This window comes from Megascapheus bottae, chromosome 9, assembly GCF_031878675.1.
Source record: "Megascapheus bottae isolate mThoBot1 chromosome 9, mThoBot2.hap1, whole genome shotgun sequence".
Taxonomy (NCBI): domain Eukaryota; kingdom Metazoa; phylum Chordata; class Mammalia; order Rodentia; family Geomyidae; genus Megascapheus; species Megascapheus bottae.
The window spans coordinates 59,946,655-59,964,412 of NC_143517.1; the positions used below are offsets into that span (position 1 = coordinate 59,946,655).

Sequence of the window (17,758 nt, forward strand, 5' to 3'; positions counted from 1 at the left end):
GAAAGTGCAGTTAAACACCAGGGGTGCTTTATGACACAGCTGTATTAGACTCTTAGAGGTGCTGTAACCAAGTACCACAAACGAGGTGGCTAACCCAGCAGGAGTTTGTCACCATCCTAGATGATCCAAGTCTGAATGAAAACCTCAGCAGGGCTGTTCTGGAGGCTTTGAGGGACACTTGTTCCACGATCCCCTGCTAGCTGCTATACCCAGCAGTTTTTGACAACCCTGGGCATACAACAATGCAAGTCTCTGCCTCCATCCTCTTGGGGCCTCTGTGGTGTGTCTGCATGTCCTCCTTTTCTCTCACAAAGACTTGATATCCATGATTTCATCATGTCTAGTTCCTTAATTTCCCTGCAAGTAAGTCTTTTACCAAGGGAGGTCATATTCACACGTTCCAGGTAGATGTTATTTTTAGGGCCACCATACCGCTCACGGCTTGCAGAAGATGCCAAGACAGAACCAACATCATCCAGAAAGCTGAGCCTCGGAAGCTAAGAGGTGGTGTTGGTCAGATGGAGATGAGAGAGAAGGGAAAGTCAGGTTTAGACTTAGCCAGACCACAGTGATGAGACAACACCCCATGGAACCATCTGTAAACAGCAAGTAACTGAGCTTGGCTGGAGAACAGAGTGTGAAGCAGCAAAGTGAGCAGGAAGCCCGAGAAGGAAGCAAGGATTTGATCTCGAAGGACTACATGTGCCACACTGTGGCATATTCCTCCAGGTCGCGATGGAAGCTTCTGTGATGTTCTTTCATGTAATTGTACTCCGGTCACTAAATCACTGGCATGGTTAAGTCATCTTCTCCTAACCATGAAACTGAGATTTCATGATTTCATTTTTATGACCTTAAACTAAAAACATTAGTTTTCTATGAGGAGTGAGAACATGGCCTGGGAAGTCCCATTTACACTCCTCCTCTCCAAGGCCAAGGGCTGCTTTGCGTGCATATCATTTGCTTCATGTTGCTGCCTTCTCGTTCCTAAATGAGAATCAAGCAGGTGTGGTTTTCTATTACTACTTCCATACAAGATACATCAGGACAGAAGTCAAGTTCATAACACCATCACTAGTCTTAACTACTATACAAAGCGAAGTATTAAAAGCAAGTATGTACATAGACAAAGAAGAAATATACAACTGAAAAGACCCATCTAGTCCCCAGAAGGAAAAAAACATGTGATGTGTATTTGCATTCCGTAAAAATATACACGAGGAAAACTTAAGAAGCCTAAAACAAAACCTCAGTAAACCAAGCCACACTTAGAAAAAGGAAAGCTGATTTTTATTTTATCAACAGCCATTCTTTAAACAGGAACATGCATACGTAATATTCTACGCACACATCACAGTTTTTAACGTTAGTTAATAAAGGTTAAACACACAACATACATCCTTACAAAAAAGTTAAAATGCAACTTAAAACTTTAAACAAAAGTCTAATTTAAAAAAAGTTTGTGTTGGGTACCATTTGTACAACACAGTTAATTTAAACATTTTCATTTTGGCTGCACATGGAAAAAGCGGCAGTAGAAAATAAAGTCATTGAGGGATTTTAAATAGCAGAATAGGCAGTTTTGCCATGCAGGAGAAGCAATATTAAATATTAGTTTTCAAAAAAAATCCACATTTAAAAATATTTAGTTCAAGTCACAGAACTTTTCTCAGTAGAGACCCAATGCAATGCATAATTAGCTGCCTTAGATGGCCTGGGCGAAGGGCTGAAGTCCCTTCAGAGGATAACTTCACTTATTTTGGCACAGAAAAGAAGTTGTAAGAACAAGAACATGATTAAAAAAGTGGGAAGAGGAACAGAGGAAAGAAACAAAAGCAAGAATAAATGAGAGTAATTGCAATCACTAAAAACTGTGCATTCTCAGTCAATGCAACACTGTCCTCCATCTGAAGCAGGCGCTTGCTCCTCAACTGCTATTGCAGCATGGATTTAATTTGCTTGGAGGTAGTCTCATCATTCAAATGTTTTGTTGTGTACCTAAAGGGAAAAAAAATGTAAAAAGATCATTAGGAAATTAATAACAGTCTGCACTGCATTCTATAATGATGACAGGATGAGGCTGGACTCATCTCACCCAATTATACGTGGCTAAGGTCGGAAGTGCTGGAGAGCCCTGTGCAGTGACTCACACCTGCAATCCTACCTACTCAGGAGAGGCTGAGATCTGAGGATTGTGGTTCAAAGCCAGGCTGGACACTGAAGTCCATGCGACCCTTATCTCCAATTAACCAATAGAAAACTGGAAGTGGTGCTGTGGCACTGTGGCCACACAGGGGTAGGGCGGTAGCCTAGAGCAGAGGGCTCAGGGACAAGGCCCAGGCTGAGTTCAAGTCCCATGACAGACCAAAAAAATAAAATAAAATAAGTAATAAAGAGTGGGAACAGCTGTCTCCTCACACCTCTACTACATGGCCTGTCATGTCTCCTGTCACAGCCAGTGCTCTCATGTAACAGCTGTAATGGAACAGCTGTTCCATTACAGAGGTGGGAAATGAGTCACAAGTCAAATCCATGTCATCACCTGGCCTGTGACCTACCTTTTTTTTTTTTTTTTTTTGCCAGTCCTGGGGTTTGACCTTAGGGCCTGAGCACTGTCCTTGGACTTTCTCAAGGCTAGTGATCTACCACTTGAGCCACAGCACCATGTGCAGCCTTTCTGTGTATGTGGTACTGAGGAAAAGAACCTGGGTCTTCGTGCATGCTAGGCAAGCACTCTATCACTAGGCCAAACTCTGGGCCCCTGATCTATACTTTTATACTTTGGATAACTGGGGGTTGGGGACAGAATCAAAAGAATAGTAGTATTTGGTGATGAAACAGAAATTACATGGAATTAAAATCTTAGTGTTTACACATGGAAACCTACACAAAGCTACTGACTGGAGCATCACCTATGTTACCCTCTTGTCACAATGGCAGTTAAGTAGCAGTATCCTCATGCAGTCACTATGAACCAAACAGCTGAAGATTATAACAAGATTTTATTTTCTAATTACCACTCTGTATTTGTGGGGAGGGGGGACTTACTAAAGCTGGTGACTTTGCCTCTTTTTTGCTTTTCCATCCCTTCCCTCAAGAGACATCAGTGTAAGTAGAGTTTGCGTTCTCTTCCCTCTTTACCAATGCCCTCCTCTGCTTTAATTAAAAAAAAAAGGGGGGGGGGTGAGCACAAAGACCCGGCTCGATTCTTTGGTACCATATACATAGAAAAAGCCAGAAATGGTGCTATAGATCAAGTGGTAGAGCTCTAGCCTTGAGAAAGTGCAAGGACAGCACTCAGGCCTGAGTTCAAGCCCAGGACTGGCAAAAATACATACATACATACATACATACATACATACATACATACATACATACATACATACATACGGGGGATAGAATCATCCTTAAACTCTAAAGAGTTTACAACATTATACGTTTCTCAAATAATTTTTGAGAATATCTCTAGTGTCAGCTAGAACTAAACCTCAAGTTCAATTACCTCCACATTTAACAGTGCAATTTGCTGCCACATGAGGGCTTGGAGAAAAAAATCTGGCTGAGAGACACAAGGAATGGCCAGGAAACAAACAAGGAAAAAGCTTGACAATACCCCACTGGTTAAAAAGCAAAAAATCAAAAACAGCTTGGACTGCAAGACAATTTTAATCACCAGGCTTATGGCTAGAACAGCCTGACATTATACAGTTAAGTTTCTTTAGTATCATTTAGAATAGATTTCTATTCAGGTGATGCCTGAATTATTATGCAGCATTTGAAGGTGTTATTCATGACATAAGCATCACTATGTAAACCCTTGTTCGTGACATTTTGTGGTTAAGCATCATAAAATCAAGAAATGAGAAATCACCTTTCAGATCATGAAAATTTTACTAGCAGATAAATTTCAGTGATAAGACATTACAAAGTACTGAGATTTTCATTCAAAAAACATTCCAGCATCCTCAGGAGCTTTAGTAACTACATCAAGTAAGACATACATACATACATACATACATAGATAAATAAAATAGTGAGTGACCAATTTACTTTCATTAAGACAAAGTAAAAGCAATCCTTGCTTTGAAGTTGGGGGGGGGGAGGGACCCAAATCAAGATTTCATGTTTATAGTGTATATGCTGATTCTAAATTTAAAAAAAAAAAAAGGATGTGGGTGCTGATGGCTCATGCCTGTAATCCTAGCTACTTGGGAGGCTGAGATCTGAGCATTGTGGTTCAAAGCCAGCCTGGGCACGAAAAGTCCCTGGGACTGTGATCTCCAATTAACCAGAAGTGGCACAGTGGCTCAAGTTGTAGAGTACTAGCCTTGAACTGAAGAGCTCAGGAACAATGATGCACAGGCCCAGAGTTCAAGGCCCATGACCCACCAAAAAAAGGGGAAAAGAAAGAAAGAAAGAGAGGGGGGGGAGGGAGAGAGGGAGGGAGGGAAAAGAAAGAAAGATTAGAAAAGAAAGAAAAAGTTGCTGATCTCCTATCTTCATTATAAGACACCTCAGCAACTAACAGAAAGCAGCATTAACTATAAGCAAACTGGAAGGTTCTCATTTTAGCCTGAACCCACCTACCTTCATATTCTTAGGTGCTGCCACATTCTGAAACATTACACGGTATGTACTTCCTTACCTATTTCTTTTACATGTAAGTACACGTGAGGATACACACCTGAGAGCATTTAGAAGACCTTCTACACTATTAGGAGGTTGGTCCTTAAGAACTTTGATACAACCTTTCATCTAAAGTGAAAAGAAAACAGAAAAAAAGTAAAATGCTTGCTTTTTATAACATATTCATTCTCCCTCCCTTGGGGGGAGGGACGGTACAAGGTTGAATTCATGGTCCTGCTTGACACGCAAGCATTCTACTACTTGAGCCATGACTACATATTCATTTTCAAAATAGTAAAACTCAAATCAGAACATTATAGCACTCCAATTGTCCAAGTATTCATTCTTACATGAGGGAAATTTTAAAAGAGAAACATAAACCTACTAAATGTTTTTAGTTTCAGTTTATCAGTTAAATCAAACTTGAAGAATCAAATCAGTCAATCAAAAGCATATCCCTACTGATGGCAAAAAGGGAGGCTGAAAAGTGAAGAGGACTAAGAACAACTGAAAGGACAGAATGGGTCTACAGAGTGGGTCTGATGGCACTGTATACAGGTAGAAAGGGACAGGGTATCCTAAAGGCCAGGACTACTCCTCAATGAGGGAGGTTACTGCGAGAAAGCACAGCAGAGCAGGCTTTGGAAGCCTGTGTTAACCCCCACAATGGACTACTCTGATTCTAACACTCAATTTCCCACAATGCACTTGCTCTGCTAGTGAAGGGGGGGGGCAGTATCAACACCTGCATTGCCACAGGTATCCAGGAGAACAAGGTAACAATACAGTAGGTGTTAGCGCTGTTCTCTGCATAAAACATGCGCTCACGAAGGCACAAAGACTGGCATAAAATCTGTAACTGAGATTCAAAATGCTGAGAGAAGACTTACACTTTCAGGGCTCATTTCTATAGTGCATTACTACAGAAGTCTTACTGATTGTGTAAAGTACCAAAATGCTAAAAGCCTGAACAAATAATGAAGGAGAACTGGAAGACAGTTCTTAGCAATTTGAATTTGAAAAACTAAATTTGAGAGGATGATGAGACAAATGACAAGACAGAGAATCCAGAAAGCTACTTCATTTCTAATAGAAATTTCTAGAGAAGGGAAAAATCTGGCTATAGTCACAAATGACTATGACTTAGTAGGGCAGAGGAAATATGGGAGACTAACTAGTACTGACATTTTGTGAATAACTTGGGAATAAATCTTTTCTTTGAAGTGACAATGGCCAAAGGAATTAAATAACTAGAAATTTTATTTCATCTCACTTATTTACATTGCCATGCATGTAAAAATAGAAAGCTCCACAGAAGGTTACAGACAATACAGTTATCCCTCTATTATTTAACTCCACCTGCACACTAGCCACCATGAATAAGACAGCAAAGAAGATGAAAATCTACCATTATTATATGTGATAAAATCAGAGTTCTGTGAGGATTCAGCCTAGTAGGTTTTTAAAAACAAAAGCCAATTGATTTTCATAGAAAAGAAAACGGTTTGTAACTTACATCAATTTTAGAAGTTTTGGCAAATGCTCCCACTGGATGTACATGGTCATAGAGTATGATGACACCCACCATTACCCTTAAGCAGAATGACACTGTCTCTTCATTTGTAAATCTGCTTCTGTACTCCCTGGAGGGCAAAAACATGTGGTTGGGTAAGCACATCAAGACTTTAATGAGCTGACTCACTTTGCTGATACTGAGACACGTTTATAGCTGGGTATGCTTTGGCAAAATCATTATCTCATCAGTATTATGTGGGTGAAAAAGGTCAGAGAATACTTACGGTGTTTCCAGCATGACTCTACACACGCTAGCCATGGTGCTTAAGCAGTCTGTGGTATTTTCTATTGGTAAATTTTTATTCTGCAAGTATATGGAGAACAAAAGGAAAAATCATTTAAGAATAATTTAAAACTTAAAAAAAATCACAGCTTTTAATTTCCTAAATTAATTCTCTTTCAACTAATTCCTCTTCTAATTTCCTAAATATGCCCTAGATTGAAGTTTTGTTTTACGCAAGCTCTGGAGATAGCGCTATGTGAAACCATCTGCTTGAGAGCGAGCACAGTCTTGAAGTACAGGTCAGGGGTATGAAGTCTTGATTTGGATTTACCCTAAGCATACTGAGAAACTGCTAAAAAAAACATTTTAAACAGAGGAGACAACTTAACTACGTGTTAAAACTAATTGGCTGTTCCATGGGGCAAGGACATAAGAGCCAGCAGGAACACAAACACAGTAATACCCAGAAGAAGGAGTCCTATCTCCATAGGCAGAAAAGGAGTTAAATGTCCAGACCCATGGTAACCTTCAGTGAGCCAATGATACTTCAATGAGTAGATTTAGGGAGAGATTCGAGAGGATGTAGGAACAGAATTTAAAATGATAACCTCTAAGCTACTTGCTCATATAGTGGTACTCCAAAAGACTGGAAAAAGGCAAGATGGAAAAGGTAATCAAGGGTTGAGTTAGGCTACTTCATCACTATAGTGTTCACAGTACCTCAGGAAGAGAGCAAACCGGGAAACAGACGTGCACATATGGGTCTTGGAGAAAAGCTAGTGCGCAGTTCAGATGTGCAGGAATCCACAGCTGGAAGAATACCAGCACAAAGAAATGCCTCCGCGGCAACACTTACCTCTGATACAAACTTGGTTGTAGCATCACTTAAAGTTTTCAGCATTGGTGTTGCTTCAGCATAAAACAAAGACATTCGATTTGCCAACTCATTATTTACTTCATTTTCTCCTTCTGCCTGTGTACAAAGTAAGAGCAGCCACTATTAGTCCATGAATTGTCAAATGTTGGCAACATCTACAAAAGGACCAAGACAACGAGCCTACCTCACTAATGCTTACTCATCTAAAAAATACTCTTAAAAAGACACTCATATGCACACAATACTAAAATATTCCTTAAAAACAATGACACCAAGCAATTTTTAAAAATGGATTCACATCTAAAAACTTAAATAGTATTAATATTCTCACTGTACAAGAAATGGTTACATATGCTGTGAAAAACGGGAAGATGCTTATGAAACTGTACCTGTCCTCATGATGAACACAAAGCATCCACATAACACTGGGACAGACAATGGCAGAAAAAAAGGAATGAGGAAAAGATTATTAAGCTAGACTGGAAGACCACTAAAAGGATTATGGAAGAAAAAAGACTTTCATAGGCAGTAATGAAAGGTATGCCTAACTGGTGGGGGAGGGGTGAAAGGAGAGAGAGGTAAAAAGAGGGAGTGGAGAATGTTTTCAAGTAACACAGTACATTTTAGCATTTTCAGTGGTAGTAAGGACCAGCAATTAGCTTAAGTTGAAGTTGGAAATTACACTGCAGAGTGTCTTAAATGCTAGCTTATTACCTCCCTAGTTTTCTTTCCAAATTCAGTGTTAGAAGATAACAACAGCCATGTATTATTTTCAAAGAAAATGAAACCTGAGAGTAGTTAGAAAATAAGTGATGCTGTTATATTTAATGTCCAAAGAAGGTAGGAATTGGGCTCTCTGCTGAAATAGAAGCATTGAGAGATGAAAAGAAATACTGAAGGGGGAAGGAAATGGGGACAAAAACATGAGAAGAGCTATCAATGTGTGGGAAGTAATGCACCTACTACCTGGTAAATTAACTGTAACTCCTCTATATATTTTCCCGAGAATAAATAATAATAATAATAAATATTGGAGAAAACTGTGAGAAAAAACTTCACTTGAAAACAACTGGCTCTACCCTTTAACTGTTAAGGATGAAAAACACAACAAAGATAGCTTTTATTAGCTATCTGAGCTTTGCTCAGAGTGATGGTAAAAATGATTACACAGTTACCTTATTAGCTTACATAAAGAGATAGACAAGATGGTTCACTTCCACACTGGGAACTGGTCTAAACAAAACCAAACTGATGTAAATAACCTACTGCATCGAAATCTTTATCTTCAATTCTGTGCCTATGGCACAACCGCTTCACAAGTACTTTTTTTTTTCCCCCTGATAAATAACTAAACGTGTTTTTGGGGGGAATTTTTTAAATCTGCTGTTTACTTATCATTCCCTAAAAAGTTCCAATATTTCTCTATTAAATTATTTAATTGAGGTGTGGGTTCATTTTTTTTAATTTGTCTATTTTTCATACCAAATAATACAATGTAGGTAGGTATTTTCTTCATATCTAAGGTTTACTTATAGCGTTTATCTCCTCAGAGGTAGGAAAATGTACAACAGAGCTTAAAAGCACACATATTAAAAAAATCTGTATATGGCTGGGAATTTGGCCCAGTGGTAGAATGCTTGCCTAGCATGCATGAAGACCAGGGTTTGATTCCTTGGTATCACATACACAGAAAAAGGCAGAAGTGGTGTTGTGGCTCAAGTGGTAGAGCTAGAGAAAGGCAGAAGTATGCTGTGACTCAAGTAGTAGAGCTCTAGCCTTGAAAAAGTCCAAGGACAGTGCTCAGGCCCTGAGGTCAAGCTCCAGGACTGGCAAAATAAATAAATAAATAAATAAATAAATAGATAGATAGATAGATAGATAATAAAATAAAATCTGTATAGTTACAATGAGAAAACACAAGTTACAATATCCAATGCTGTACAGACAAAAAGCCATTTTACTGAAGTAATCATGGTAATCAAAGGCTGAAACAGACCAACATCTTCCTATGGTTTGCTACAGTTTGCTGTCCTGTCCCACAGCTGTGACTGTCCATAATTATTACCTGTAACACTAGCTCTAACATCTGAATAAATTGGGGGAAGGAAAGAAGCAAAAGAAGGAACATAGTGATTCAAATTAGCCTTTCACTCAGTAATTCATAGCATTCACTTACTGGAACATTATTAATCCTCATTCGACTCAAAGTTCTTCTATAGTAGCTGAAATCATTCTGTATGGCAGGATTTGTCATCTAAAGAAGGCATTTAGAAAAGAATGTTATATACCAACTGCTAATGTCAAAAACATAATGAAAAACTTATTAGTTTTTCTCTTAGTAAATAACAATTTGGATTCTGTAATGTTTTTAAAAACTAACCTAGGGAGCTGGGAGTTTGGCCTAGAGGTAAGTGTTTGCTTAGCATGCACAGAGCCAGGTTCAATTCCGTGGTGCTGTATACATAGAAAAAGCTAGAAGTGGTGCTGTGGCTCAAGGAATAGAGCACTAGGCTTAAGAAAGCCCAAAGACAGTGCTCAGGTCTTGAGTTCAAGCCCTGGGACTAGCAAAAAACAAAAAAACTAAAAACTAAAAGCCCCCCCCAAACAAAAACTAAGTTAGGGGCCAGGAGTTTGCCAGTGGGGTAGAGTGCTTGCCTAGAATGCACGAAGACCTAGGTTTGATTCTTCAGTACCACATACATACAAAAAGCCAGAAACGGTGCTCTGGCTCACGTGGTAGAATGAATGGTAGCCTTGAGAAAACCCAAGGACAGTGCTCAGGCCCCAGTTCAAGACTTGGGATTGGCAAAACAAAACAAAAAAACTAATCTTGCCATTGAAGGCCTACAACACTGAACTCAGTCCTTACTAAACATGATAGACCACACAGATCATTTCCCACTGTGGGCAGCATATTTCCTTCTTCCTGACATGACGTTCTTAACCATTGGGGCCAATAGAAACTGCACCTTGAGTTCATCAAAGCGGAGTGTGAAGTGAAGAATCTCTGCAAACTGTTTGGCAAGAGCCTGCTCTCGCTCCAGATGCTGGGTGGGGGAGTATGGTGTACTGGTCAGGGCCCCCAGGAGGCCTCGTAAGGCCGCTTCTAGGGGAAAAAAGAGAAAAACAGTAAACTGCTTGCATTCTGCTGGCATCTAAATAAATTAAAACGCAAAGAATTCATAAATGTTGTAATTCTGAATCCCCAAAATGAAGGGTCTCTTAATTCCATTTATAAACTGTAAATACAAACTCACTAGCAATTTAAAAGCACCAGGGCTGAGGGGCAGATGCAATTACTTTCATTATTCCACGTACTGAGGAATTTGGTAGAATGAACTACTGATGGCTTTTTCAGCAGCACCGAGTCCACTTAATCAAAACTACACAGGCTATGAACGAAATAACCACTTCTCATACTCTGAAAATGCTATCAACTTACAAATATAAATTGCTTTCTCTTAGCTACTAAGATGGCTTTAATAAGCTGATTTAATAAGCTTTACAACTATCTTAGAACCTCCATAAAAGCCTAATTCAGACAGGCAGATAAGTTGAAATAACTTTACTACTGGAGTGGAAGATTAATAAATACTATGTTTCAAAATGGAAACACTAATATTCCATTTAAAAATAGAACTCTCAGTTATAAGCTACAGATAAGAAAACAATGCTAGATTCTAAAAATTAATAATGCAGTGATATGACATGAACAAATGCCTGATTAATAAGCATTAATTAACAAATTAATTTCAGATAATCAACCCTGACTTTAAAAATACTATCTGGGGGCCAGGAGCTGGCCTAGTGGTAGAGTGCCTACCTCACATGCATAAAGCCATAGGTTTGATTCCTCAGTACCACATACATAGAAAAAACCAGAAGTAGTGCTGTGGCACAGCTCAAGTGATAGAGAGCCAACCTTGAGACAGCCCAAGGATAGTTCCCAGGTCCTGAGTTCAAGCCCCAGGACTGCCCCCTCCCACAAAAATACCCCAAAAGAAAAAACAAAAACAACTATTTATAAAGACCATGTGAGCCAGTAATAGCTGTGTACTTAACACGGCTTCTTATTTAACTGTCATTATCAACTCTGACTTGAGCCTTGCAATAAATAGACTGGTTCAAAAGAGACTGGAACTCAGGCAATAAAATAGCTAGCATATGTTAGATGTTTTTGACTGTAAAGTTCACTTTAACACTCATACCAAATAAAGCTTTACAAAACACAGTACTACTAATACTAGGTATTTCTTACATATTTCTCACCTACACAGTAAATTCAAGTGACAGGTATAATCTCCCCGCCTCCCCTCAAGGAATCAGAAGCTGACTGCTTACTCTGTGTCAGGGAAGCAAAGATACTGCCCACCCAACAGAAAGACTTCTTGCACAGTGGAAAACCGTCTACGAGTCTAGGTAAAATACTCAAACGTAGAAAAGTTAAGTAATCAAGACCACGGGAAAATCTGTAGCAAGCACGAACCACAGATGTCTCCAAAGGCTCACATCTATTATTATTGATGCTCTTGAATTCATACACAATATTCTGATCTATCAGGTTTGCCCTTCCATTCTTATATCATTCTTATATCACTTTTTTTTTCTTTTGGTGGGCCATGGGGCTTGAGCTTGGCCAGGGTGCTGTCCCTGAGCTCTTCAGCTCAAGGCTACCACCCTACCCTTGAGCCAAGCCCCATTTCCCATTTTCTAGAGGTTAATTGGAGCTAAGAGTCTCAGGTCCTTTTGTGCCCAGGTTGGCTTTGAACCTTGATCCTCAGATCTCAGCTTCCTGAGTAGCTAGGATTACAGGCGTGATCCATCACGCCCTTCATCATTCTTATATATCTCTCTCTTGTAAAGCAAAGAAATGTATATCGTACTAGCAAGTAAAACAGGTTATTGATCAAGAGATAAGGTAGCCCACTGGATCCTTATAACCTACAGAAAGTCCTTTAGGATACAATGAGGAAGGCTCAAGGCTCCCCACAACAAAAGGAAAATCGGTAGTGTTGACGTATCCTGTTACCATGCCCTCTAGTGAAAAAGAAAAGCACAGCACCCCTGATGGAGCACACTTCACTAGACTTCACTCTAACAGTTAAAACACAGGAAGACATTTAAGTCCAACCAGTCCAGTCACTCTTTTTTCTTTGAAGTCTGTTGAAGTTTAGTAGAAACCGAGTCACATAAAGAATGTTAACTTCAAATTCAACTAGAAACTACCAGCACAAGAGTCTACACACACAATAATAGGTAACAGAGTTGCAAACAGGTTAAAGAAAACCACAAAACCAGACAACCAAGATACTTGAACAAAAGACAAACACTGTGAAAGAAGGAATTTTCATGCTTAGGAAAATAACTACTCTGGGCTGTATATCATAAGCTCAACAGCAGAGAGCTTGCCTACCATGTACAAAGGCCTGGGTTCGATTACCAACACTCGAGATGGAGGGTTCCCCAACAGTCTGTCCAGTCTTAAGTCTGGACTTAAGATACAAACTCTACCATGTGGTTTCTTATACTGAGATCCTTCAGCATGCAAAGAAAATATAATTTGCTGAGAAAAACAGTCTAAGTAATAAAGATGATCAGTAGATTACAACGTAGTATTATAACCTGTTTTAAGTATAAAAAAGTATATTTTGTATTCTATAAAAAATATGTTTCAACATAAAATATTCTGGATAGCCTCTAAATCTAACATGCTTGTCACCATTAAGTCATAATTGTAAAACTTCTCACTTACCTAACCTCTGAGAAAATTCATAAAATTTCTTTAATTTGCCTACTAGTGGAACAACTGCACCCCATGCCTTCTCTTGTAACTTCTCATCTGTTGGATGCTGGATTGCCTTTAAATCCAAAGAATAAAAAAGTCAAGATCAAATATATATACATATATATACACACACGTATATATTAGATGTGTGGTATGTGTATTACTGGTGTCATTTTTACACTAAAAATACATGCTTTAGCTAATGACAGAAACTCTAGTATAATGTGTAAAGTATACAATAGTGGACCCAGGAATGCCAAGCTAAGGGACTACCTTCACAACTCATAAATACTTTAAATTCTATTACAGTACATTTTAAGCTTCCTTGCAGTAGATTTGGTATATATAAAATATACACTAAATATGTTAACTATACTATATTACTATACTATATTACAGTGTCATTTAAATCTGCAAAAAGGCATTCTATATTGGTTATAAAATCACACAGTGGCTAGGCGTGGTGGCTCAAGCCTGTAATCCTAACTACTAAGAAGGCTGATATCTGAGGATCGCGGTTCAAAGCCAGCCTGGACATTAAAAAGTCCATGAGACTCTCATCTCCAATTAACCACCAGAAAGCCAGAAGTGGAACTGTGGTAGCCTTGAGTTGAAGAGCTCAGGGACAACATCCAGTCCAGAGGTTCAAGTCCCACGACCAACAAAAATAAAAACAAACAAAAAAAGCCAGAAGTGGTGGTGCTGTGGGTCAAGTGGTAGAGCTCTAGCCTTGAGAAAGTCCAACAACAGTGCTCAGGCCTCGAATTCAAGTCCCAGAAATGGCAAAAAAAAAAAACCCCAAAAAAGTGGAAAAATAAGACATCTATGTTTGATAGATTCAACAAGCAAGAAAGCAGAAAAGGAAAAAAATAGCTTAGAAGTCTGACAAATATTTAATGAACTTAAATTGACTTGAAATAATATGGCTCAGAAATGGTCATATTGTGGATTTTAAGTTTCCTCAGGCTTTCCTGAATAAGATTAACAACTACTTTGAAATCTGAAAAAAAAGCAGAAGCTAGAAACCCTAACAAAAACATACCTTTGTCTTTTAAGCCAGAGGCAATCTTTTCTGAGTATAAGGGGTTATTTACAAATAACCAAATAATGCTTTTGCCTACAGATGCTTTCTTAATCCTTTATAGAACTTAATTTTTTAATAACCGTTTCACTTTCTCCAATAACTTCAAACTAACCATACCACAGCTAAAATTCAATTAACAAATAACAATTAACAATACAGGTAAACATCAGCAAGTATTAACATGCCTACCTTTTCCTAAGACACTAGTACTTCGAACCCTTTCAAACTATCACAAAGAGAGCAAAGAAAAACTGAACCCAGATAAATTTAAAAGATGCTGTGAGTAAATTAATTTTAGAATTGCTTAAGCAATTTCTTTACTTTTCGGTATTTTCAAATTTGTAAGTTTGAGCAAACTGTTCTTTTCCTTTTAAAGATAAGACCTTTTATCCCAGATTGGGATTATGAGAATGTACCACCAAATTTCCTTGGTTAAGTTTTCTCTACACTACTTTTAATCTTTTTCCTTCTTCTGTGGTCAGTCCTGAGGCTTCAACTCAGGGCCTGGGTACTGTCCTTGAATTCTTATGATGGTTGATTGGAGATCAGTTTCACGGACTTTCTTGTTTGGGCTACCCTTTAACCACAATCCTAGGATATCAGATATGGTTAGCACTAACTTTATAAAACGTTTTTGGAATGATGCTTAAATCCAATATGATCTCAAAGTCCATCTTGGATTATTGCCAGAAAACATTGTAACATTGAAAATCAAACATCATATTTTGTGATAATTCTAATTTTATATCATATAACTGTGAATATTTTAATTGCTGAGATACCTGAAAACAATCATCAGATCCTCAAGTCCAAATACAGTATTTTATAATGAGTAGTATAAATTTGTCTAATTATTTGTAGGAAACAAGCAAACTGGTGAAAATTATAATTTTATTTTCTTCTCATTAGTCCATCAAAATTTTCCTGAAGGGTTTAAGGCTTGCTAAATAGATGTGGATACAGTCTCACAATGTGAAAACACTGCAGTAAACATTCACTCTTGTGAGTAGGGCTATCTATTTTCCTGGCTCTGTTTTGCATGGATATACAACACTAGGGATGTTATAAACAATATTAAACTTATGGCTCTCAAACATCTGTCTGTTTCATGGTTGCTAGGTAAGGATTTTGTTCAACACTCCATTAGGAAGTACCAATGGTGAGGTTATCATACAGCATTTTCAGCATCAGTCAAACTGGTAAGAACATACACAAATATTAACAGTAAATTCTTATTTCCCTCCCTTGGAGTTTATTCAGTGGAGTATTTTATGTTATGTCTTCATCTATTTATGTACATTTTATAGATTATAACTTCCATCCTATCTTAAAACAATATTATTTAGCATATATTTAATTTTATATTATTAGCTTATCAACAGGAAACTCAGTTTATATCAGGACTGTTACAGGGGCGAGTGCTTGCCTACCATGCACAAAGACCTGTGTTCAATTCCTTTATACCACATACACAGAAAAAGCCAGAAGTGAGGCTGGAAGTTTGGCCTAGTAGTAGAGTGCTTGCCTAGCATGCACAAAGATCCGGGTTCTATTCCTCAGAACCACATACATAGAAAAAAGCCAGAAGTGGTGCTGTGATTCAAGGGGTAGAGCTCTAGCCTTGAGAAAATCTAAGGACAGTGCCCAGGCCCTGAGTCCAAGCCCCAGGACTGGTTTTAAAAAAAAAAAAAAAAAAAAGAATTTGTGACTGGTTTCCCCTGATGAATCTCTATTCTTAGAAACTTTCTCTTTGGGGCCAGGAGCTTAGCCTAGTGGTAGAGCTTGCCTACCATGTACGAAACCATGGGTTGGATTCCTTGATACCACATATATAGAAAAGGCTGGAAGTGGTGCTGTGGCTCAAGTGGCAGATCACTAGCCTTGAGTAAAAATTGTTGGATAGTGCCCAGGCTCTGAGTCAAACACCAAAGATGAGCAAAAAAAAGCCTCACCCACATTTTGTGTGACTGTGCCTGGGCTGGCTTTGAACCACGATCCTCATATCTCACACTCCTAAGTATGATCACAGGCATGAGCCATCAGCACCTGGCTTTTACCTCTCTGTCTTCAGTTCCTTTATCAAATACTTTATAATGATGGCATCTTTGTAATAGGTCTCAGCCTGGAAAGACTCTTTTACCTGTTTTTTCTCTTCATTTTGATATGTGTGTATGCATATACATCTTAAAAAAAAAAATGAAGTGGAGCACCAGTGTCTCATGCTTGTCATCGTAACACTACTCAAGTCACTGAGATTGGAGAAGCAGGGTCATAGCACCTTGTGAAAACTGGAAGGAATGGAAAAGGAAATGACTAGAAATCTGGCTAAGTTCAGAGATTGGGAAAGGAAAGCTTAAGGACACACCACACTCCACTTGGCATCAGGCATTAGAGAAAGGAAGCAAGGAGAGGCTGGAGATGGCAACTTTCACTGCCTAGGGCTCCTAGAGAAGCGAAGCAAAGTGGCAGGGAAAAAAAAAAAGCCACTCTCTCTCCCTGCACAAAAGCGAAGCAAAAATAGTGCCCCCTGAAAGGTAATAAAACTTTAAATTGGATTGGAAAAAGGAAAGAGGATAAGGGAGTGACAAACAGATACACTGTATGCAAACATGGATGTGTCAAAATGAAACCTGCTTGCATAGCTACTAATGCTAATAAAATATGGGGGGAAAGGAAAATTGCAATGAAATACCTGACAGCTCTTGGGATGGCTATTATCAAAAAACAAAAGACAGTAATTTCTGGAAAGATGTAAAGCAGTTTTAACTCCTTCACAGGGTGGGAACATAATGCTGCAGCCAATCTAGAGAATACGGCATCAGGTTCCTCAACAAACAAACAAACAACAAACAGACCTAAAACAAAAAAACCTGGTACCAGTGGCTCACACCTATGATCCTAGTTACTCAGAGGCTGAGATCCAAGGATCATGGTTCAAAGCAAGCCTGAGCAGGAAAGACAGTGAAATTTATCAACAATAAATTACAAAAAGCCAGAAGCAGAGCTGTGGCTTAAGCGGTAGACCTCTAGCCTTCAGCCTTCAACAAAAGAAGCTTAGGGACAGTACCCAGGTCATGAGTTCAAGGCCCAGGACCGGCACAAAAAAGAAAGAGAGAAAAAGAAAGCTTTAAGATATAAGTACTGATTCCCTTTACTCTCACATTTATCATTACAGTCACTTTTTAATGGCCTTCCTTCACAATGCAGAATTACTTATGAAATGTGAATCATATTTCATATGACTAGTCTCAGGTCTAGAAAACAAATGGAAGAAGTGTGACACAGGATATCATTTACTAGACAGTGAGTGGGGCTTTTACCTCTCGTATGTCATGGCCAGCTCCTCTGTATGACTGCAAGTCTTCCAAGATGCCTTCTGCATCTTTTAATACTACATTCACCTGATTGTAAATTTCCTTCTCAGACTCTGTAGGCTGGGCATCTAAACAGCAGGAAAGCACAAGAAAATTTACAGTGACATGAATTTTTTTAAATACTTATTTAACACTAAGAAATCAACAATCCAAATTCCCCAAAATGAGTTACATTTTAATGCAACAGAAATGAGTCTATAAAATTATCTTGTTC

The 17,758-nt window shown here is 38.6% G+C and overlaps 1 protein-coding gene and 1 pseudogene across 11 annotated transcripts in view; one reads left to right on the plus strand and one right to left on the minus strand.

Moving 5' to 3' along the window:
• Positions 1-1,268: 1,268 nt before the first annotated feature.
• Cyrib (CYFIP related Rac1 interactor B) overlaps positions 1,269-17,758 on the minus strand; it is a 112,897-nt gene continuing 96,407 nt past the window's right edge. For all 11 annotated transcript variants that reach the window (XM_090339382.1, XM_090339390.1, XM_090339385.1 and 8 more), the window contains 9 exons: positions 17,491-17,612; positions 13,054-13,159; positions 10,271-10,407; positions 9,478-9,555; positions 7,281-7,397; positions 6,426-6,505; positions 6,143-6,269; positions 4,685-4,755; positions 1,269-1,998 (listed from right to left, as the gene is read on the minus strand). In XM_090339382.1, coding sequence (XP_090195508.1) covers positions 1,935-1,998; positions 4,685-4,755; positions 6,143-6,269; positions 6,426-6,505; positions 7,281-7,397; positions 9,478-9,555; positions 10,271-10,407; positions 13,054-13,159; positions 17,491-17,612 — 902 coding nt within the window. In that variant the 3' untranslated portion in view covers positions 1,269-1,934. The remainder of the gene's footprint in view (positions 1,999-4,684; positions 4,756-6,142; positions 6,270-6,425; positions 6,506-7,280; positions 7,398-9,477; positions 9,556-10,270; positions 10,408-13,053; positions 13,160-17,490; positions 17,613-17,758) is intronic.
• LOC150059245 (small nucleolar RNA U3) lies at positions 5,508-5,634 on the plus strand (annotated as a pseudogene).